General features: G+C 40.8%; 2 protein-coding genes across 6 annotated transcripts in view; one reads left to right on the top strand and one right to left on the bottom strand.

The window, feature by feature from the left end:
• Positions 1–3,246: 3,246 nt before the first annotated feature.
• RPP21 (ribonuclease P subunit p21) lies at positions 3,247–9,941 on the bottom strand. Of its 3 annotated transcripts, none has more exons than XM_086947547.1 (3): positions 9,833–9,941; positions 3,931–3,984; positions 3,247–3,783 (listed from the first exon to the last, which is right to left on the bottom strand). In XM_086947547.1, the coding sequence occupies exon 3, from the start codon at positions 3,770–3,772 to the stop codon at positions 3,323–3,325; it is 450 nt and encodes a 149-aa protein (XP_086803673.1). In that variant the 5' UTR covers positions 3,773–3,783; positions 3,931–3,984; positions 9,833–9,941; the 3' UTR covers positions 3,247–3,322. The 3 variants fall into 3 exon arrangements, with proteins under 3 accessions (XP_086803673.1, XP_086803672.1, XP_086803671.1); XM_086947546.1 differs by lacking the exon at positions 9,833–9,941 and adding an exon at positions 9,554–9,671; XM_086947545.1 differs by lacking the exon at positions 9,833–9,941 and adding an exon at positions 9,143–9,273.
• CRTC2 (CREB regulated transcription coactivator 2) overlaps positions 9,838–24,091 on the top strand; it is a 215,045-nt gene continuing 200,791 nt past the window's right edge. For 2 of the 3 annotated variants that reach the window (XM_086947542.1, XM_086947544.1), the window contains exon 1: positions 9,838–10,288. In XM_086947542.1, the coding sequence (XP_086803668.1) occupies positions 10,061–10,288 (228 nt within the window). In that variant the 5' untranslated portion in view covers positions 9,838–10,060. The remainder of the gene's footprint in view (positions 10,289–24,091) is intronic. The other variant, XM_086947543.1, reaches the window with a different exon arrangement.

The following is a 24,091-nucleotide window of genomic DNA, read 5'->3' on the forward strand; positions in this document are numbered from 1 at the left end:
TGCTCCACCCAGGAAGCGTTGTACACTTTCAAGAAGCAGCTTAGCCAGTTGGGTGTCCGCAGCAATTGCATTTTGCCACGACAAGGCAGGAAGACCAATGTTGGCAAAGTCACAGCACATTCAACCAGAAAAATCAAATCGCTACTTCCATGGCTTTGTTTGCTGGAGTATCACTTACAGGCATTTTCAGAGCAGCAACGTGGTCGAATGTACATACATCAAACATGGTTTCGATTCAGCACGGAAAGCAGATGCCGTTGTTGGACAGCCAGTTTTTGGTCACCTTTTTCCAATAAGGTACATAGTGTTTTTTCCTTCACTCTTATCTGCATATCATATAATATATAGTTAATGGTTGTATCACCATTGTTTTTCCAAATATCTGTATCTGTTTCGATGATTCATGTTCTACTTATTTTCTCTCTCTTTAGAGAGAGTGGCATCGCCTAACACACCACCAATTATTTTTTCCTTACTGCTAGCTATTATGATTCAATACTGGAGAAAAAAAAACACTGTGGTTCTTCAGTATTGATATCTTTCATAGATTCATGTTAAACCTGCCCACCTCCCCCTTTTGAGCGCACCACTCCAATACCTCATTTATATACCTTATTCACTTTTACACTAGTGCTCAAAATCTGAGGTATGGTGGCTCTGCAAGGGTATAGTGGTTCAGGGTCTTGCCTCGGATTGGCTGAAGTTTGGGTATATTGAAACCATGTAAATTGGTTAACAATGTCAATTGCTTGCTTTATACTGTTAATGTACTTACATAGTGATGCTTGTTTTAAATACTGTGGGACTCCCACCAGGAGGACATGTAATTTTCAAGCTTGTGAATCTATGAAAGATATCAAAACTGGACCACTACAGTGTACAAGCAAGTGACTTGTTTTTTTTAATCATCTCATGATTATATAAACGGGTCATCATTCCATGGCTCCACAGAATTTGATATGTTTAATTCTTATTCGGGCAGGTATCAAGTTGCAGTATTAGCTGACAGGAAGGCTAAGTAGCTTCCACCAGGTTATGACTTTTTGAAGGGTTGCAGTCTTTAGAGGAGCCATTCTGGAACACAGTTGTCTTGTTTGACGATAGGTGTGGGGTATTTGTAGAAGGTAACGTGTTCCAGGCATATGTATTCCTCAATAAATAATGCATATAGTTTTAACGGTTTAGTTACTGCCAGCCACAGTATGGCCACAAGTCTCACTCAATGTGTATTGCAGAAAGCAGTGTTTTGGTAAGCCAGTTGGTCCAGTGATCACTTGGGAGATATTGAGCGTGGTTAATCAAGCTGTGATAACAGGCTGTGGCATTTTTGGTTTGGCAAAATAAATGTTCAGATCATAGAGGGAACAGAAGTTGGAATATTTTGTGAAACAGTCTGACGAGTTGTATAGAAAGGTACCTGGGAATGCTCAGTAATTTGATGGAGCCCTATATAGCAGGAGAAATAGGCAAGAACCAATGTTGTAGGACTGCATCTAGTCAGCAAAGAATCAAATATCGGTATTGTATATTCTCCATTAGGGTGATGGTTATATCTTCATTGAATATCACAGATAGATCTATTCTGTATAAGGCATTGATATCCTGGTGGGGTGCTGAAGCCAATCATCAGCGGTCTTTTTGTCACAATGAATTTCTTTGTTTTTGGGCACGGGTGGGTATTGATGAGAATACATCTTAGAGAGGAAGCAAGGCCTGAGCGAGGTAGAGGTTTGATAGAAATAGGTGTTAACATTGAATATGTTGTGTATGGAGAGGTCCTTGCTTCAGCGATATCCATGGTGTTGCTGTTCTTTGCAAAGTGATTTGGTGGAGCTTCCCTGTATATGAGAGTATGAGGGATTGTGTTAAGAGCGGCGAGTTTTTGTGCTGCTAACACATTGTTCACAGAGCATTCTTTGAACATGTATCCCCTCTTCTCAGGAAGGAATTTGTAAATACAGACTACTGAAAAATCATACCCCCTTTTTCCAGCATTCTATTGAGACTTCGATGTTACAGTGATGCACGTGGGACTTCCACTACACTATGGAAAAGCCTCTGTTTGAGCCTTAGTAAATGTTGATTTTCTCTTTCACAAATACATTAAAAGCAGACTCTAAAAAGATCAAATTACATGCCACTTCAGAGAGATCGCCACAGTAATACCAGTTGTCACGCTGCGCTCAATACATGTGAACATAACTTAGAACACTTGATTACGTGACCCAGAGTGCTTGCCTTTGGGCGAGCCCTTTTCAAAAACAGTCCACCCATCACCTTCTGTTTTCAACAGTTCGACATGTATGCCCAGACATTGTCCCTATGCTCACAGTACTGCAGGACTTAGGTTGTACCTCCCAGACTAGGCTGAAACCAGACTGGGGGTGGCTCTGACAATTGGGATTGGTAAGAAACTGAACAGCTCAGAAGATCCACTTCCTGACTAGGATAGAATTTTACCCAAAAAAATGTGTTCCAAATAATGATAACCCAGACCCATGGTTTCCTTATCTGAATGAAACACTAGTTTCTTCTATTAAAATGAAGATAAATCTCCCCCAATCTAACTATTGTTCAATCATCCATCGGTGGCAGAAGCAAGGCACCATTCCTAATTCTACCAGACACCAACATGAAAACACTCCCAATAGTTTTTTTGATGCAGGTGTTCCTATGATCTCAGATTCAAATAAATTTGACCGTATTTCCCAACACAAGGGTACTTCAAATGTCTTCACCCCCCCAACCCGATCACAAAACACATATTACCCTGAAAACTACTATGTCATCTTCAAAAAAATGAATTTAAAGTACACCACAGCGTTATTACACTTTTAAAAATAGAAGCTGCAATTTGTTGCAAGCATCACTGCTCAGAGAATCAGCTACAAGTCTGTTATGAAATAGTGATCCTGGTGGCTATTTCAGTTAGGGTGAGAAATTATTTTCCATGGTGTAAAACTCAGGCTCCCTCCTCCCAAAAAAAAAAAGGACACTCCACATTTTCAGTAGAACCAGAAAATGAAAGGGGACAGTGCACTGGGAAAACTAAGACAGCCCTCTGAATGAGACTATCATTAAAAATGCTCTTATTTATTCTTAGAAGCTCAATTTTTACGGGTTCAGTTTATCTCATACAAACGCATTTTAAAAATCCTTTTACTTTAAGCACTCTAAGCAACTGAAAAAAGTGGCAAAACACTTTCTTAAAGCATGCGCAAGTAAACAAAAAAAAACTGCAACGAGTCGTAATGCAAAACAAATATTTCAAATAATCAATACAGCAAAGAAAAATGCACTACATTTGCAGGGTAACATAAGTTTAGAACTTTGCATCTCCCTTCCCTTGAGCAGCTTCTTTCTCCTTTGGCTTGATTTGATGAACGGGGGGTTTCTCATCTTTCTTTGGCTGATTCTCCAACCTCGCTTCAGGCTGTTCAGACCAGAGTTTATAATGGATGTTGTTTACAAATCGTTTGACAAGGCCACAGCTGAGGCACCGCACCACTGTCCTCTTCTGTCCGTGGGTTTTTCGTTGTCGCACTGTCGCGGTCACCCCGGGTATCAGAAGGGTGTAGCACATCTTACACACTGTCCTTTTAATCGAAGGGTCCTGTCGTAGCACCAGTCGTTTGCTGATGGTCCTTTCCGTAAAGCAGTAGAACCGAGACAGTTCTATATTTTCAGGGTTTTGTGCCAGAACACAGTGGGCAGCTTGGTAGAGGAAATTCAGCCTCTGAAAAGCTTCTTTGTCTTTGACTTGGCCAGACATGGCAAGACCAGCTGAGGATAAAAAAAAAAGTTAAATTATTAAAAACTAGCAAAGCTTGTTTGGAGTTCCCTTGACGTAAATCTTTATTCTGCCATTTAAAAAAATATATATTGTTAATGTCACAATTGGATAGAATCTGTCAAGCGGACAATACTCACCGTAAATAATGCTCTTTGTCTTTCTGATCACTGGTTTCAATTATGCAAATTCACCTTTAAGGGATAGGGGCGAAAAAACACATTATATGAATGCCAGCAAATGTGTGTAGCAATAAGAAACCAGATTTCCCATCCATTTTAAACCCACCTCCAATATAAAATGTTTACATTGTGTTAAAAAATACTTTAGAATAACGGATCGCTATCTTCAACTGAATGCCACATTTAAGTCAAATGGTTCTTCCAACAGGTGCAACATGTTCATAATTTGGATACAAAGATCCAGCAGAAAATTAACCCTTTCCATGCTCATGACGAGCTCAGCTCGTCGTGATGCACGGTTGAGCTGTGCTGATGACGAGCTGAGCTCGTCATGAAACACTGGCATCCTGCATTCTTCAGCACAGGAGGGGAAAACACCTAGCAGCGAAGGTGTTAAACTATTCCACCAGCACCTCATCCAGACAATTCACTTCCCGCTTCAATACTTGTACTTTCGCCACGTTAAATGGAGCACCACGACTGAATGAAAAACAAATATTGGCAAAGCCAATAGGAATCACCTTTGCGCGAGGTTCTAATTTTGTACTCTCTATTCTATAGTAGTTGTGTGGATTGTAAGTGTAGATGGTTTGTGTTAATAAAATAGGTTTTAATGCTTTGCTGATTAAGTGATGTATGGTGGATGTTTTTTCTGCACCAGTAGACCAATTGGCTTAGCAAATGTTTTTTGTCGATGTTAGCCATCTGAAGCATTAATGCCCTGCAGTACCTCAATGGCATAGGAAACCACTACTGCAGATTATATAAGGACCCTTTAGCATTGGTTCAGAGAGGTGTGGTACGTGCAATAAGATGATGGATGGATTGCTGAAACTTTTCAGACACTCACCCCCAGTCACTATTAGATCTAGGTTGAATCCATATTTGTTCTTTTGCTCACTTCACCACCCCTGTTCAGACCCAACCTTATGCAAATCAGTCTTGACCCTGTTCCTCATGGGCACCGTCCAGCCAGAACTGCCAAGCCTGGTCTTGCCTGGACCAGAAAAAAGTTATGAACAATTAGGCTTGACATTTTGATGATACATAGCTTAAGAGGGTATCCTGAATCCCAGGAACGTGAACTAATTGATAACTGTGAAATAGGTTAACCAGCAATGGGCTAGCTGGATGTTTTATCCCGAACTCTGTACCTTTGAGTTGAAGTTCAACTGTAACAAAGTAGATGCACTTTCAAGTGCTGACTTTGATTAGGCCTCAAATTTTTTTTATTGAGCTTGCCAAATTTGTGCACTTTGCATTACAAAAATTATGCAAAATGTCAAAAATGACACAAGTATGACATTGTCAAGTTATTTGCTGCAGAGGACTGGTTAAATCCGAAATGTGTTGCGGGAGTATAGTTTGAGGGAAAAAATAGTCACATTTACTCCGAAAACCACTCCTTCTTTAGTGCCTTTGAAACAAATGGTATGCTCTTGCGTTTAATGTTCACTTGATATGCCATTTGTGTAATTTCACAACATTTTGTGAGTTTTCCTATAAAAAAATAAAATTAGCAGTACCCACTTTTATCAACGATGACTAATCGGGAGACTACATTTTTTTATTTTAATGTGGTTATACAGAAGCAACCGGCTCCTGTCTGAGAGCACACACTGTCAGAGGAGGAGGTGCAGGCCCCATGGCCTAGTAGCCTCTACCAAACTATGCAACAAGATTCTCAGAAACAGGCCAACAAGAGCATTGGACCCTGCGAAGCAAGACCAATGAAAGAATGCTCACAATAGAAGATAAAGAAATGGATAATTATATAGTGGTTCCATTGGAGTTGCAGCTCCGTGCATTACCAGGTGCAATGAGCAGAAACAAAAACACAAACTTTAAAATCCTATCAAACAAAACTTCCAGGCTATGTAAATGCCACCAGGCAAGAATATTGCATTAATACACCAGCTTCGAAGACCAGACTCCAACTAAAGCAATCTAGAAACAAGCACATCAAGCTTGACTATAACTGGGTGAGTAGCTTGGAGTCAATCGTTTAATATGCATAGCGTTTGAGCTCCAGGCCAAGGGCCACAATCTGATGACATCCTGAAGTGATAAATATAGATTGCACCCAAAACAGCGAGGGTCACTAAGGAGGCAATGACAACTGAACTGGAGCAGTGGTGGCTGCTGTCAAAGTGTAAAAAGCGCTGGAAGAGGTGGCTCCAATGTGGTGAGAGAAGAAAAACAAGATGGTCGCTGGCATGTGACTGGGCAGTAGTTGTGATCTCCTGCCAGGATTTGGGCTAAGCGGCAGGAACACAGGGGCTGAAGGAGCAGGAAAACAGGCCAGTGGAAGTGTTGCGGGATGGAACACCAGATCGCTAACACCCAGTTTAACTCATGAGCACCCATTCGCTGAGTTGAAGTCATTTCCAAATTCAGACTAATAGAGGCCTATTTAAAACTCCCTTTGGGATTTAGTCTTTGCCTGAAAAAAGAGTTGCACTGGCTTTCAAACTCTCGCTATAATACACAGTTTTTTCCATCTCTCACTCCTGGAATTTTTTTTCCCCTTGGTTCCAGATAGTTTCTCTAAGGCCTCCTTTTGGTTGTCCTGTCATTTCACCACTTTGTAAAGTCTTACGGGTAAACCTTCAGCAGCATCCTATTGGTATTCACCAGATTCCTAGACAGTTCCTGGCTCGCCATAGCGTGATCCGCTGTTTGAAACTATTAGGCTGGTTTCATTTGTTATTTGTTACTTGTATGGTATTGTTTGCTGACCATCTGCCCTGTTTTTCCGTTGGTCAGATTTACCTAACTCTGTAACATGCAGAGAGGTGGTGTCCCTTGAAACACAAAAATACAAAGGAAAGTGGGCTTCAGTCCAGGATTTCGTTTTTCCTCCCTGTCCCCCAACAATATGTGTTTTTAGCGACACGTTCCATTCTGTTTGACAGCTTTGTATTCAGAATACCAAAAACGTGAATGAGATAATCAACAATATATGGTGGGACCTGATCTGTGGACCACACATACACACAGACACACAATATCGAGATCCAAGCTTTGACTCCTTAAGGAGGAGGTTGGGATTGCTACACCAGACTTTGAGCTTTATTAATTGGAAGCCCAGCTGCAATGAGATGGCTAGATGACATCAGGCATGCAAGTTTACCACACACTAACAGAGTTACTAATCATTATAATAAACCAGAGGATGGGGGATGATGAAATAACAATGCTCTTGGGAGCGCTTAAATTGTGTAGGGCGTGAAGCCTGATGAGAATGAATTCACATACACTTTATACCCCAGAACTGCTGATGGCTAGTTTATGCTTTCAACTTTTGTTTTTTATATGCACTACAACATAAAGGGGATCTAAGATGGGCTTAGTAGGAAGGAAAATTAAAGAGGTCGGAGAATTAATAGGTGACTATAGGTTATCAGACACCTTCTGTTGTATAGCTTAATTTGTGATGCCCTGCGTGTGCTGGAAAATTTAGCACACCTTGGGCTCAGATAGTATGCACCACCAGTGGCAGGGAAAAGCAGTATAACTAATGATACAAGCATTACAAAAACAGCAAAAAAGCTCCATGGACAGCCCAGGGACAAATGGGCTCTCGATATCGATAAACCAGTCAGTGATCAAGGCAGGGCGTCAATTTTTGTTGATGTCCCAAGAATATTCAGAAATGCTCGATTTTTATTGATACATCCTTATTACTTTTATAGAGTCTCTACATTGTGCCAAGTAGGTAAATAGATTCTTTCTGGCACCCAATTGAACGGTCTAAGATGGGGGAAATAGAGGAGGATCATTATCAGATGGTATGAAGGTGCTACTGGATTTCTACTACAGGGAAAATGTTATGAAGATCATACACAAGGCAACATAAGACCATCAAGTGGACACCAGAATCTTGTATACTTGCATGTCCCAAGGGAAGGAAAGCCGCTAGCAGTTTTTTTTTTAATCTGACACTAGTCTTAGAGAAACAACTGAGTTAAAAAAAGCACCTGAGGCCTTAGGCTGACTAACTGCAAGCCAGAAGATCTAAAATGGGCAGTGTGTGAAAGCACCACACTGCATATGGATACCAAAACAGATTAATAAAAAAAAAAAAAACTAATTTGCAGTGAAGGTGGGATACAATTCTCATTTTACTCATCAGAAATAAAACGGGTGGAGAGGCTGATCCACCTAATCCTCCCCACCAACTGCTTTAGTAGTATCAGAAAAGGAGTGAGAACAGAACAGATATTAGATTTTGAATGACAAGTTCTTGGACTAGCGGAGATTATGCACAGTTGAAGTAAATCAGATCTGATTAGAATGTTGATTTTACCACTATTCCATTCTTTTATAGATACATATTCTGCACTTCCATGTTTTTTGCACACAATATTTTTTAAACAAAATATTGGGGTACATTTTCCTGCATTTATCTGGGCCAATAAAGCACCATGGTTGGCACTTAACATACTGTATAGACCAACATTATAATGTTGCACATTCATACTCTCTTCTTCAAAACGTCATTCAAAATTCAATTATTTTATAAGCCCGATGCGTGAGGAATATGAAATCAAGGATTTCTTGCTCTTGACTAAATCCCAAAATACGTTAGATACAAACCCCGCATTCTTAAATGATAATTATGACTGTTACTGAGGAATGTAAACCAGTTGCGAAACCACTGATAAGTAACCAGGCATGAGCATCGTAAGTAAAATGTTGCAACAAGTTCCATTGCAGATCATAATGTACCAAATGTGCTGATATAAAGTTTGCTATATGATGCAAGACCCAAAAAGATGGGGGGGGGGGGAGGGGGGGGATACTGGACTGTTGCTGAACAGAAACCACAACCCAACATTAAACCGTACATCGGTGTGACATACACGTGCACAAACAACTACCTGAAACAGGCTTAGTGACCATAAATGTCTGATGAAACAACTAACAGTTGTGGAAACTCGGCGAAGCAATCGTGTGCATTCTCTGTAAAGGGGGGCCCGATCCATTTCTCCTCTCATATCCGAAGAGTAGGAATCAGAGATGCATGTTTTCTGCAGCTGATGGAAATTAAAAACATGCGTCCCCACCAAAAAAAACCCACAAGAACAGTTTTACAGCACCCAAAGAAAACATGTGAAAAATAGCGTCAATGCATGTTAATGTATGGCGATATTTCGTTTCGACCCACCTTGATCAAAGATTGCTGTCAGGTGAGAAATCGTGACTACCAAGCATTATGTGGCTGGTGGAGTGAGGTACTTCGTTCTTTATATGCGCTAATGCGTAGATGGACCTGTTGCCGTTCGTAGTCCGTTTCCGAGTCTTTCAGTATAATGTACTAGGGGCCTCCCTCCACATCAACACTTCATCTCCCAGCTACCTCTTCTCTATTTTACGTCACTATCTAGCTCACGTGCACGTATACACACTGGCTTACAGGACCACAAAAAAGCCCCACGACGCACAACTAGTATCTTCTTTAGTGCATATCGAAATAATGGACACATAAGTAGTATAAACATGTTGCCAATTCATATGGGATAAGTCACGCAAATAAAGCATTGTCGTAGTACATTGCAAATATAACCATTTTACTTACGTTATTAAAGTATACGTTCTTTCCTCAATTACCACCTAATGTGCGAGAAACTCCGGCGCTTATATTAACCCATTTCCCCTACAATTTTAAATCCGTTTCCGCTTTCTGTGCCAGAGTAGGCTCGATGCAAGTAAGGCGCTCTAGCACCTTTAGTGATGTCTGCGCAATATAAAAATGAATGGCGCTCTCTTTCTTTCGAACCATCTCTCCCAGCTGCCCTACCACAATTTTCATTCGCCTTACTCTTTGCCGGTACTTGTAGTCCTGTTTTGTACTCACATCTTGGATCTTTGCGGCTACGGCCCTCTACCAACAATACATATCCCGACAGCACCTCAGACGACTTGAACTTTGATCCAATTGAAGTCCATTGTTGTCCTGGCGTCGCTGCGTCGTGCAGGGGCACATTCGCCCTGCACCACAACTTCCGGCATCCAGTGTGCTCCCTCACTTTGGTTTGATGAAGTCCTGGAATTTGTAGTCCGTTTATGCTTTCTCCTCGTGCGCATGAGGACACATCCACTACCTTCCCTACTACACCTCCCGGCAGCCCCTGCGGCTCCGGCTGTGCGGTGCAGCGGCGGCAGGGCGAAGATGGCGGCGTCGCCGAACGGGCCGAGTTCGGCCTCGTCCAACCCCCGCAAGTTCAGCGAGAAGATCGCACTGCAACGACAGCGGCAAGCGGAGGAGACAGCAGCCTTCGAGGAGGTTATGATGGACATCGGCTCCACACGGGTGAGGAGGAGGGGCTAGGAGAAGAGGCGGAGCTGTCAGATTGAGGGAGGGGTGCTGTCAGTGTGTATTGGGCTGTCAGTGGGCAGGTGTGTAAAAAAGACCTGTCAGTAGTGATGGGTCTGTCGGTAAAGGGAATATATGGTTTATAATGGACTTGGTGGTCGGGAAGGATTTGTGAAGACGCAGGGGGATGGGCAGTCAGAGGTAAAAACTCCCCATGCAGTGTTTGTCAGCTCGGAGGGGCTGATAATGGGCGATAAGATCTTAGCAGTAGTTTGCCTCAGGGAGTGCGGTTGTTGTCAATAATTGACGCAGTTGGCCTAGAAAAGGGGATAGGCTGTCATGTGAGGGGGGGCATGTTTGTTATTGTGTCACTGATTTGGGAGGGGCATTGACGAAGTTTACTAACTATTAAGAGGTATCGTCATTCATAAGTAGTAGGGTTATTTTGGGTGGTGATGTATCTGTTAGGCAAGTGGCCTAGCAATGTGGAAATGTGTTGTTTGATGGGCGAAAGAAGTTGGCTGTAGCCGAGATGCTAGGTTTGGTTCCCCGGTATGAATATGTAAAGTGTCTCTGACTGGTACTGAATAGCAAAGCCATCTCAGCTGCTGAAAGTGGCAGGTGTGTGGCTTAGAGAAAAGGGGGATTGTAAAGCGTTAGAGCTTGCCATTTTTGGCAAAGAGGAAGGTGTACATGTCTGCAGTTGGTTTATAGAAAGAGAAAATGGCAGTGGTTTCAAAAATAGTCAGCACCTCCGTATCAGTCTTTGCCCAGTATTATAGCAATACATGATTTCTCTTTTTTTTTTTTAAACATTTTATTTTTCAGAACCAGATAAAACAGGTACATACAAAAGAAAAAGTATTCAAAATACAATAATATTATACAATAAACAATGGCTTTCATGTTTGATTTGTTTTCATTCTCATATTGAGAGAGAAAGTGAAATAAAAATGAAGAAAACAATAAAAAAAAAAAATAATAATAATAATAAAAAAGGCAGATATTAGGGTAAGTCATTATCATACAATCATACTGTGCTAAGCCTCCTTTTCCAATTAGTGATGGGTTGCCAGATCGCCATACCACGCATAGCGGATCTTGGCCCTCTAGTGGCATAGATAGCACTTTCCTGATTGAAGACCCCGAGAAGGCGTGCTAACCACATTTGAAAACTCGGTGGATCTGAGTCTTTCCACCGTGCTGCTAGTATTACCCTGAGGACTGCCGAGCTTATAAAAAGCATGTCCTCTTCTTCCCTGCTCAGGTTTAGTGTATTATCAGTACCGAGCAGATATAGAGTAGGGGAGTCGAGTATTTTATGGCCAAACACTTCCTCCCAGAAATAACAGATCATTTTTTTAATAAGTGTTAATTGGTCGCATTCGCAGAACATATGAATAAGCGTTGCAGGGCCTTTAAGACATCTGGGGCAGTGATCGTTCTCTCTTTTACCCCAGGCATATAATTTGGCCGGAGTATAGTATAGATTATAGATAGTCTTATAGGTCTGGGCTATTAAACTGGCTGACATAAGTAGTCGTGATGATAGGCAGAGACTCATATCAATATCTACATTCGGATTATCAAGTCTGTCTGCCCACGCAATTTCTGTATGTTCTAGATCATCTTGTATCTTATCCAGTAGCTGACCATAGATTGTACCTATTCTTGCTGTTCTTTTAGCGATAGTATCGATAATTTCAATTTTCTCCGAGTTAATATTAGGGTTCTTATGTTTGAGCATAGTATGAATCTGCAAATATTTAAAATAGTGCCCATTTGGAAGATTACATTTTTGTTGTAAATCAGTAAAAGTATAAGCCTCATTCGCACCAAAAAGGTCACCAACTGAGGTAATTCCTACAGAGTGCCATTTCTTTGCGATGGCATCGCTCCCTAGTTCGGGAAGAAGATTAGAATGCCATAGGGGAGAATACCTGTTAAGCTTTTGGATGTGCATATATTTCGTAATCCTTAACCAGATTGTCCAGGCATTCGTGATAACTTTGAATTTATTTTTCTTGTAGTAGCTTCTCTCTACTTGTCTTAGAAAAAGACCTTTAGCTTTTTCCCCTAGGGATAGCTCGTATATAGATGGGATAGGTACATCCTCCATAGTATCTGAGCTAGGATTTGTATCAACAGGGGGGAACTTAGGGTTAGGACAATTATTTAGAGGGGTCCAATGTATGTGTCCTAGAAAGACTATCAACAAAAAGAAATACAGAGTTCCCCGGTTACAGTCAGCTAGAGGACTGTCAATGGTCTCTCTCTTGTCGGGTCAAAAAAAGAGAAAAGTGAGTGTAGTGAACCCTCTCTCGGAATTTTAGGGGTACCTCACACAAGTCGCCGGTTGGACTACATTTGTAATCCCACCCGGTGATCGTCCAGCGTCATCATTGGTACCCTGCCCCTGCGCCAGGCTGGCAGTGCAATGCCTGTCGGGCAACAATAAATGTTGCTCTTTGGCGGGGATCTTCTATTCCTTCGCCAAAGGGTGTGTGGATGTAAGGGGACTATGCAAGGAGGTAATATGTGATTGTGCAAAAGTGAGCGTGGGTGAATAAAAAGAGTCAGTGGAGTCCAAAAATTAGGATTTTAATGGTATGGCTCACTGCTCTATTAAAAATACAAGGGGTATAGAGGCAGAACAATCAAGGTAGTAAGCCTCATTCGACCCTTGGTGAGTGGATGGTCAACATGTTTCTTGCTGTTGAAGCAATTCGTCAGGACCAAGGAGTGCTCATATGATTTGCAAGGGCACCCCCGTGATCAGGGGGCCCAGTATACGACCTGGTAGGTGTCGTATGGCAGTCCTTCCTTAGGACCCTTCCCAGAACCGTATGTTATACTCGGGAGGCTTCCTCGAGCTGACCGGGTGGGGCCAGGACTTGGTGGAGACCACCTCGGAGTTCCTGGCGTGGGGCGTCTAGTCACCTACCCTTCCCACTGCGGACGGTACCGCAGGTCAGCCGGTATAACTTGAGCGTCCTCATAAAGTAGAGGAGCCATCTGTTGGAGAAATGAAGCCCAGAGATATAGCAGAATGTTTGGAACAGCTAGTCCACCTTTGTTCTGTGGTAGTGACAAAAGCTTCAAGGATCTTCTGGTTTTGCCCTGTTGCCACATAAATTTGGACATAATAGAGTCTAGAATTTTGAGGACCTTTTCTTCTGGTATCAATGGAATAGCCCGGAAAAGATAAAGCACCCTTGGCAAGATATTCATTTTTAAAAAGTTTCCTCTATCAATTATTGACAACTGTAGACTATTAACCCGATCTAGATCTTTCTTTACAGTGTTTAGTAATGGCTCATAATTGAGTTGAGAGATTCGTGTAACATCGGGGCTTATGCTAACACCAAGGTATGTAGCAGTGTCAGTTTTCCTGTGATCATTACAAATAATGTTATCGGTACATAGGATGATTGTTTTTTCTTTATTCAGAGAATATCCAGAGTAGATACATGATTTCTCGAGGTGCTGTATGTAGAACACTGTGCCATCTAACAGTGTTCGTCCTATATACAGAAATGAAAGAATTTCTTTCCCATATATAATACAAGCAAATACAGATTACAGAGCACAACCACTAGTGTGTCTCACATCTGACTGAGTGGTCAGTATGGTTTTAATAAACCCAAAGTTCTGTACAAAAGGTTAATAGAAAAAGCAACGAATGTCAATAACAATTGAGTAAACCAGATGGAAGATCCACTGGAGTCCTGATGTAGATGACTCGAAGTACAGGGTTGAAAGATCCGACACGTATTTCGTCGTGTTGATACAACTTTTTCAAGGCTCGCAGAATTCTACTGCAGTATCTCAAAATATTCTTATGTGAGACCCCCTGAAGTTTTCTAGGGATCCAGAGTATGCTAGAATCAGTCAATCAACGCCAACGATCCTTTTAAGATATAATACATCCAGAGTGAAATGTTCAAGATAGGCAAAAGTTCCAGATAGGCAAAAAGAAACCCGTATTCTGGTGTGCTAGAGGTAGGAATTCAATAGGAATCAAAATATCGTATTTTCATCACTAATAATAATATTGTCCCACTTGAAAACGTTCGCTGTGTTTCTGGACAATCGTCTCCTATAATGTAGAAATGCGTCAATTCATGCTTAAATTAGGTAAAAATTGAAGTAGACTCGTAATTGTAATTCCAAGGTCCCATCATGCAGTGGTGAGAGACCCGAACATCTTCGTCCTACTCCACGCGTCTTCCAGAAGTGGCGTCTGCAGTTGGAGTGGGAGAAAATTCCGGTCCTTTAGTGGAGTTTGTCCACTACATGATGCGCTTGGAACGTAGAGTTCCGGCAAAAATTTGCCAAGTGCTGCGTGGCAGAGTTTTTTCTTGCACATGTCTCGCCAGTGTTAAGTTGGCGAGAGTCATTTGCATCGCCTAGCAAGATTTCTGGGCGCTAAAATGCGACAGGTCGTGACTGCATTGAGAAAGCTGCGGCTTAGTAAATCTACTTGAGATTCTGAAACAAGCAGTGCCCTCCTGCGCGCTGCGTGATGCTATTCGGGCTGATTTTGCAGCACGTAACCCGCACCCTCGTCTAAAAATCAGCACAACTTGCTGAATTCCACTCACTCAGTGAACTTCGTTGAATCTCACATACTCTTTATGCAACTCTGCGGAGTTAAATTGCAAGTTTTGCCCACCCGTAGTCTGCAGGTACATGCACACAAACTATGACCTAACATCACCCACTGGAAACCTAACTGTCATAACAGGTACTTCCATAATCTGTGAACAGATATTTTAAGAACAGTGTTAGTGATTTTATGCTTTGGAATGCATTTTGTTTTATCGTCGCCAGTGTGCCACACAGGGGTCTTGAAAAATCATAAAAATGTTAACATTAATAATCTACTCGACCAAACTGTAATGTATTTGACCCCTTAACTGGGCTCAAATTGTGTGATCGGAGGCAAATATTTTATTTTACAGAGCCGCCTTTTTCTGCATTATCTCATTTGAGAGCTCCTTCAAATGTGAGTTAAGCATTTCAGCTGTACAAAAAAAATAATTTGTTTGATTAATTAGACTAAACGTTTGCTCCATGTATAAGAATCTTGCCCACATATAGGGTACACATGACCCAGACTTGCCTCTTAGTTTACTAATAGCATTGCCTGATATCAAGGCAGGTGCAGGAGTGTTTCTCAGTTCATGTTTAAAAACTCACTTTTAATAAATATATTACTAAGGCATGATGTGGTAGCGCAGGGTCATTTACAGACAGTACATTTCCTATTAAAATGGGCAAAAAAATTCCCACTAGCATGCAGTTTTACTGATAACACTGTATAGTGTAAAAAAAAGTGTGAAAATTGAATATCATCAAATACATAATTTGCACATCATCAAGTAAAGTGTTCTGATTTGTTTTCATTTTATTATAATATTTTTGTCATCACTCAGGATTACAAAAAAAGAGATTTCATAACTACTGAAATATATATTTTGAAATGTTTGTACAGTTCACTTATTAGCTATTTAAATGTTGTGTGTTAGGAAAAAAACATGACACTCTACAGCCTTTCATTTCACACTCTTTGTACAGCATATCGGACAGTTCACTTTATAAAATCCTAGAACTCTGCAGTCAGAGAAAATGAAAATATTGTAAGAATACATAAACTGACTTCTGACCTCTGAACACAGAGCAAACGTGACCAGATAAAAACAAGATTGAAAGGCATCTTTATTGCTCCTTCACTTTTTGAGCAAACAGAACACCTGCTCGTTGTAGACACCATAACTGGCGAGTAGGCCCTAAATATAGCTCACCCTGATAAAATCTGACTCGCTATAGTGAGTGGGCGAGTAGATTTCTCGAGGCCTGATATATTTGTTTAAATCTATCACTCTATTAAAATTGTTTTGGACATGATGGTTGAGTGGGATCTTTGCCCTGCAATTGGCTGTTAAGACCAAAAGGATACAGGCTTCACTTTAGCAGCAGATACGCAGGTGCTGACAGTAGTTTTAGGAGGCTGAAAGTATCTTTGAAAGTATCATACTTTATTGTTTACCTCCTAGTAGCCCAAAATAATATTTTCCAACTAAATTCATTTAAACAGCATTTCGTTCTGTATATCACCATAATCATGAACATATATTTGAAATACATAGCATGGAAGGAAAAGAAGCAGGCAGACAGACCAAATTGAAATTGAACACCGTGGCTAATGGGCATGATGGGTTAGTGTATTATCTTTCTAGCTGTGTATTTTGTGTCCTTTTTAGGAACTGCATCAATATGTTTTGTATAAACTATTTTGAAGGAGGCATTCTAACTCAATCATTCGGCAGGTAGTTCCCTCCCTGCAAGCAATTACCGAATATAATTTATGGATTTTAGCTGATCTGCACTCCTGGTTTTTTTACACTTATGACCTGTCACATGCTGGTAATGGAAATCCTGTACCATTTATTGTATTTGCTTGTATACATAAGGTGAGAGTAGCTGTCAAAAGTTCATGATACAAATTGTTGATTGGAGCCTATTGAGAATCATACCCTACTACTTGCTATGATTTCTCTCTCTTAATTCTATTTCATATTCTGACAGATGCTTTAACAAAAACATTTAAGACCATTGATTCTTTGTGCATGTAATACAAAAACTGACTTGGAAAGGGTGAGCTTATAAAGCCCAAATTGGCGACTGAGAAAATTTTGTTGTGTATACAGTACATAAACAGGTAGTATGATTTATAAACTATGGAATGTCATGTATCTAAAAAACTAGGCATATTGTATATTGCAAAAAATCAATTCAAGTGTGTAGATAGTATTGCGAGTAATTGCCGTTGAATGTATTGTGAGACACCAATTTGCCAAACCAGTAGAAACGTTTAATAAAGATACATTTTGTAGTGTGTATGCACAGTTTTGTTGGATTTGTGTAAGTATTGAATAGATGCAAGATACCGTGATAGGTGTGCGTTGATGTCTGTATATAGATGTATTATTGGTTGTAGTAAACACATTTTCACTATGTTCTTTTGTGCTTCAGTGTTGTGGATACATTTGGCAACAGTTATTTTACCAATTAGAGTAGTCTGGAAAAAACATTGATATTGTCTCTTATTTCATTAGTAAGTAAAAGCTGCACGACTCAGTTTTGGACATGCCAGTTGTGAACTGAGATTCTTCACTGGACTTTGCTAAAAAAACATGCAGTGTGTGGATTTCTGGTACATATTCTGTTTGTGTGATCTTGTAATATTCTGACAGTGTCTATGTATGAATAATGTGCAGTACATGCAATAATGTGCTCCATAACTTGAGGATTTGTGAAGTAAGTCTATTTTGATGAAAACTTTGTATGTATGGTCTGATGCATATATTAATGTATTTCCGAAGTTACATGTACAAATATATTTAAGTGTAATGGACATACTTGATAACTAATATCCCCCTGATAAACTGAGTCAAAGCGAAAGGTGCATATTTCCCTGATTTGAGAATACTGATTTTTTTCACATCAATTGTTGTTTGACGCAACCTTTAAGCATTTAATATCAGATAAAGGAAAGGGAATGGACTGCGCTTTACATGGGAGACAGGCAAATCTTATAATGTAGTCTTTATATTGTGTTGATATAGTTTTTTGGCATTCATTAGTTGGTGTAGAATATCATTCCATTTGGTTGGTTCATATATGCTTTGTTGATACACTGTAACACTGATGTTAATTTATATTTTGCAAATTGATTTTTTCTTCTTCTGTGATGTACTCCTTTCCCTATATTTTTATTGAAAATGTAAACAAGCGGTACAAAGAGAGGAGATACCTGCTTTGTTATTACACTATATGAGGTACATAGTACATCAAAACATATTACAATTCAAGTACATGCTTTTACAGTCAATTTAAAGATTGATGGTATGAATAGCCATTGTTGACGACTTAGAACACTCATAACTGCACTATTTCTTTGAATAGCGGGCACTGACACAAATCATGCGGGTCCCCTGCTTTCGGATGGAAGTTGATGAAGTTCATTTTTTCAATTTTATGTTCATACTGTCTCTGCTACAGTGTTGTACTGTCCTTGGTGGAAACATAATTTTTTTTTCAACTTTTTAGCAGTAGCAGGCAGAAATCATGTGTAGCTGTGGTTATTAGCCAGGGCCGCTGGCATTATCTGGCAGGGAAGTACCGAATTATGCAGCAAAATTGATCAAATTATGCGGCAAGAATAGGCAAATTATCTGGCATTACGTGGGACAATGTGTGGTGGTATTGCTTCATTATTTTGAGGTTCTTACATTCCTAACACTGTCTGGTTATAGGTTTTCACCTCATTAGTACCAGTTTAACACCGAGATACAGCAATGAGCTACAGAAAGGTGACCAGTCAACCTTTGTGAACGGCCTTCCACTGTGCAGCAATACGTTTAGCTACGTTTTAGGAACCCATGTTCACTTTGAGCTAGAAACAGATTTTTTGTGTTAATATCTGCATATTATGCATCAGATCTTGGATCATGTAACAAATGCGGCAAATCCTTAATTATGAAGAAAACATTGCAGCTTCAAATTGCATAATTCCAGTGGCCCTGCTCATAGAGATTATAAGCCTGACAAAATATATATATATATATATATATATATATATATATATATATATATATATATGCCACAAACTAAAAAAATCTGTTAATTTGTTGTTTTGTTTTAGTTTAATGTTATGAAACCAGTCTATGGATGGGGATATGCTGATAGTCAGTTAACTAGAAGAAGGTCAAAGGAATTCTATGTACTTTTCTGATTGAACCTACTGCTTATTCAGCATATTATTATTTGAAATTCAGACCTTTTTGTTTTTTCATGTTTCGCTATGTGGCTGATCGTCCTTGTTTCCTGTGGTTTTGCTACTGTCTTTAAGAACCAATATTCTAATATAAAGGGCTCACAACAGAACTGTTACAGCTTTTCAGGTTCAGCGTTCTTATTTACATTATTTTTTAAGCTTCTTTATTGAGTGCAATCGTGGTTAAGGTGTTCTGAAGGTTTGGTTCCAGCTGATAGGATAGCAAAAGTCCAATAGATTTTCTATGTAAAAAGCCAAGTTTTTACAAGTTTATGGAATAGGAGGTGATCATGGGATTCTTCAAGCAGAAAGGGAAGAGAATTCGTTCGAGAAATACTTTTATGGATTTTCAGGACTATTATTAACACCTTATAAAAGGTAGTTCAGATCTTACAGTTCTGGATTGTGTGTTCGGCCCTCAACTTAACATTCGTAAGTCAGTAGTATCTGTACTGTGAATGTATAATTTGAAATGAAAGAGTATTAGGGTTAGAAGCCCAGAAAAGTGTGTGCATGCCTATCAGAGGTACTAACTTTTCTAGGTACGATCTCTGAAAAGTTTCAGTGAAACACTTTACTACAGATGCCTGTACAATAAACTCCGGTATAATTTTCTGGGCTGTGTGGGATATTATGTATCTTCTTTACGTTTTGTGGCTGGATGATTTGACCCTTAAACTTAACATGTGTCAAAACCACATTGAGATTAACGATGCCCTGCTGATAAGTAGACTTTTAATGTAATAGGCACGTCTAAACAGCACAGTCATTTATAAGGAGCATACAGGCGCATTCTCCTGCATGGTACGTTGTAGAAGTCGAGAAACAGTGTATGTTTTTTGCAGTCATTTGCCTTTTGAGAGTATTGGTTGATTACTCAAAGATAAATGTTTGCCAGTCTGGGTATGGCTTTCTGGAAATCTAACTTACCCTCTGGATGACCTTCCTCCCCATTTCTTTTCCCATGTCAGTCTGAGATTGAAACGGTGTCTGCACAAGAAATACTTTTTGGCATAGCTTTTCATCTTTACTTTTGCTATCTCCTCAGCCCTGTCCAGGATCTTAAGTGTTGAACTAAAAAATGGACATCTGGCTAGACTCTTTCATCCAAATTCCACAGGGAGAGAGTTGAAACACTGCAATCATTGAGAATCTGGGAGCACTTGGCAGCGTTTTTTAATCACTATTATCCGTTAAACACGTAGGGGGTGTATTTGATCAAAGAGTACTAAAAGCATTACATAGTTATTGCGACTGAAAATTTCAATAACATTTGGGGAAATCACATTTTGCTCAGTACTGAGTGACCAGTACTACCTAAAACTTATATTGCATGCACCTCAAGAAAGGAGGGCCCTAGTCTGGTGGACTGCCACATTTTATTCTCTTACTGGTCTGTATTCAGCTGCAAAGGTTACGCCGTGGCTGTTCACTGCATTGATCTGCGTTTTACCTCCAGGTCCTATGGGACCTATGTAGCCTTTCATAAAGTCTGGCATGAGCCAAGACCTTTTGATTTTACTGAAATGATATGATGTACTTCTAGTGCATTGAGGCAGCCATCTTCAGTAGTCTGTTGTGGTCATTCACATCTTTTTTTCACCCTCTAAAGCAGTGCATCAGCCCGCTTCAAGCATTGGCTTTACTGTGAGTGGCGACATTCAGCTTTTTCATAAAGAGCACATTGGCAAAGTAGTTACACTTTGTGCATTTCTTTTATTTTTTTTACTATAGATAACCATACAGCGTAGTTTAAAATTCCGTGTGTGTTTATCAATGAACATTTGTTCAGGTGAATTTTCTTTGTTACCTGAACCAAAATAATCATATATTAAACAAGCATTTACAATGCAATAGGTCTCGCATTAGGAAAGTTTGAGCTATTGGTATTGTAAATGACACATTTTTTATTTGTGTCTGTTTTGAAAATAGCGAAATTAATAGCTTTGTCATTTACAATGCCAATAGTTTTAAGTTTCGCAAATGTGACACCTATAGCATTTGTAATGCAATATTTGTTGTATTTACGTGACTTAGATGTATTGATATTACAAATAAAAATGGCTTTTAATTTTTTTAATAATTAATAATTTAATCAAAATTATTAAAATGTATAATGGCAATAGCTTTTCTAAATAACTTTTGTGAAGATTATGTTAATTGTATTTTATTGTGACAAATATAAGAATAGAAGTGAAAAATTAACATATTTTTGTGACATTTGTAATAAAGCTTGAAACATTGAGAGAACATATTTGAACTAGTTGTTGAATGGTTGCACAGATTGATGTTGTGGTGGCGCTGAGTGATGTGGTGGCGACGAGTGATGCTGTGGTGTTCAGTGATGCTGTGGTAGCGCATAGTGATGTTGTGGTGCCCCTGAGTGATGCTGTGGTGGTGCTGAGTGATGCAATAGATAGAGTGAGGGCGATAGATAGACAGATGGATAAAGTGTATTTATGTTGCATTGAGTGGAGTGTAAGTATGAGGTGTGTAAGTATGTGGCACTGAGTGGTATTTGGAGTGTATGTTTCATTGAGTGCAGTGTAATTATGTTGCATATAACTATGTGGCAATGAGTGGTATTTGGAGTGTATGTGGCATTGAGTGCAGTGTAATTATGTGGCACTGAGTGGTATTTGGAGTGTATGTTGCATTGAGTGCAGTGTAATTATGTGGCGTGTAATTATGTGGCACTGAGTGGTATTTGGAGTGTATGTTGCATTGAGTGCAGTGTAATTATGTTGCATATAACTATGTGGCAATGAGTGGTATTTGGAGTGTATGTGGCATTGAGTGCAGTGTAATTATGTCACTTGTAATTATATGGCACCCGCACAAATGTGTGCGTTAGCAGGAGCGACACATTTTGAATTATAGCGCAGTTGAATGAAACAAGTTTTATAGGAGGAAATAAAAGTGCAAAATAGAGAAAGTTACAACAAAGTCATAGTTGTTGCTTATTTATCTTATGTAACTAACAACCATTGACAAAGCCACCAGTCATGGCTTGTTTAGGTGTAATGTTACTTGTAGTATATGTCTGGATGCAAAGACAGAAACATTAAAATACATGGGGGCACACTCTGGTAAGAACAAATTAGCTTAGGTGTTTTTAAGCCATGCCCTTAATTATATGGACCACGCACATTTGAGAGACCCCCCCCCCAGTTTTTTCATCTCACTTAAAGCGCTGGCTATACCATATGTAGCATTCTAGCGAATAGGTCATCCACGGCAAAATGCTAAATCACAAAAAGCCGTCATGTGGCTCGGTACTGGGGGCAATTTCTGACTACTTTTTCCCCTCATTCAGCTCAGCTGATGACCTGTCGAATATGATTATGTAGGTGATGTCATGGACGAATCCACTGCCATGCCATAAAATGCACGGAAAACCAAAAAAATGGGACACATTGGAGAGCGCTGGACGCATTACTTAGACACACGTAGGTGCAGGATTCAGAATAATGCAGATGTGTTTAAGGACATCGGAAAAGAGGCTCGGGGAGCACACGTGGAGCCTTGCAGCGCTGCGCCGCTTCCAGGCACGCATTAGCGAAGCACTCCTCTAATTATTTCTGACACTCCTCGGTGTGGGAGTGAGCATACGGGACATGGGGCACTCGCCAGGGGGCTTTAGGGCAGGGGGCTGCGTTGAGGGCTGGAGGGCGGCCCTCGGCCCCACCAATCGTGAAAGCAGCCACAAAGTAAAATGTCACTGGCACATCCATGTCTCAGAACTTCATGCTAAACCGAAAATCTTTATTTGAAAATAATGTTTTGGCGTGATTTAAAAATAAATATCAGGTAAAGAACCCCCTAGCCTCCCATGAGAGGATCAGAATGTGGCACAGAGCACCATCAGGGCCAGGGCTTGTCTGAAACATGCCGCCGCGCTGCCCGCGGCGACCCGGAAGCTCTTATCCGGCCGGCCAATCCGCTCGCGGCCGACCGGAAGTCCCGCCTCCCGAGGTCCGCGAGCTGCCGGCGCAAGGAGCGCCCTGCCGGTCCGGGGTCGCCCGGGTCCCCAGGAGGGGGCCGGGGAAGAGGAGGAGTGTGGCGCCTGTTGCGGGGCTCCTCTGACCTGAGGGAGCCCCGATTTAGAAGAGGAGACACGCCGCGAGGAGGAGGAGGAGCGGAGCGCGAGAGGAGCCCCGCCGGAAGAGCGCAGTCGGTGAGTGCGTGCCTGTGTGTATGCCTGTGGGGGAGGGGAGGGGAGGGAAGGGAAGGGGAGGGGAGGGAAGGGAAGGGAAGGGAGGGGAGGGGAGGGGAGAGAAGGGGGGGAGGGGAGTGTGTGCGCGCGTGTGTGCATGTGTGTGCGCATGCGTGACTGTGTGTGATTGAGAGAGAATGCGAGGCGGGGGATAGTGTGCCGTGTGCCTGTATGTGTGCCGTGTGCATGCGTGCGCCTGTGTGTGTGTGTGTGTGTGTGCGTGCGTGCATGCAGAGGGGTGGGGGCTGCCTGTGTCTGTGTGAGAGCAAGAACTTTGCGCATGCGCAGCTACCAGACGCTCGCTCCCGAGGTGAAATCTGACCTCGTCAAAGCGCGCGTCTGGTAGCTGTCCACATTCCTAAATACGGGCCACATAAGGTCTGAAGCAGACACTCTCAATGCTCACGCATTGAGAGTAGGTCTGCTCGTCCTAAAAATACTCACTTGGAGACAAGTAATATTATACAGAATTATCATCTCCTAATTCTTCCGACCCTTTAGTTTGTGACATTACAAGTATAGCTTGATGACAAATTGGATTCATATTACAAGGTTGCTGTCATGTAATATTAAACAGAGGTGCGGTCAGTGAAGTGGCTGAAAAGTAATGCGTTAGCCCTCAAATAGTGTTGTAGTTCACAAATAAAATGGCATTCCTTATGGGTGTTTTTAGTCTATGTGACACTCCAAAACTGCTGAATGTACGGCCACCAGATTTTAATTGTACTGCGGCGTTTCCATC

This window comes from Lissotriton vulgaris, chromosome 12, assembly GCF_964263255.1.
Source record: "Lissotriton vulgaris chromosome 12, aLisVul1.2, whole genome shotgun sequence".
Classification (NCBI taxonomy): Eukaryota; Metazoa; Chordata; class Amphibia; order Caudata; family Salamandridae; genus Lissotriton; species Lissotriton vulgaris.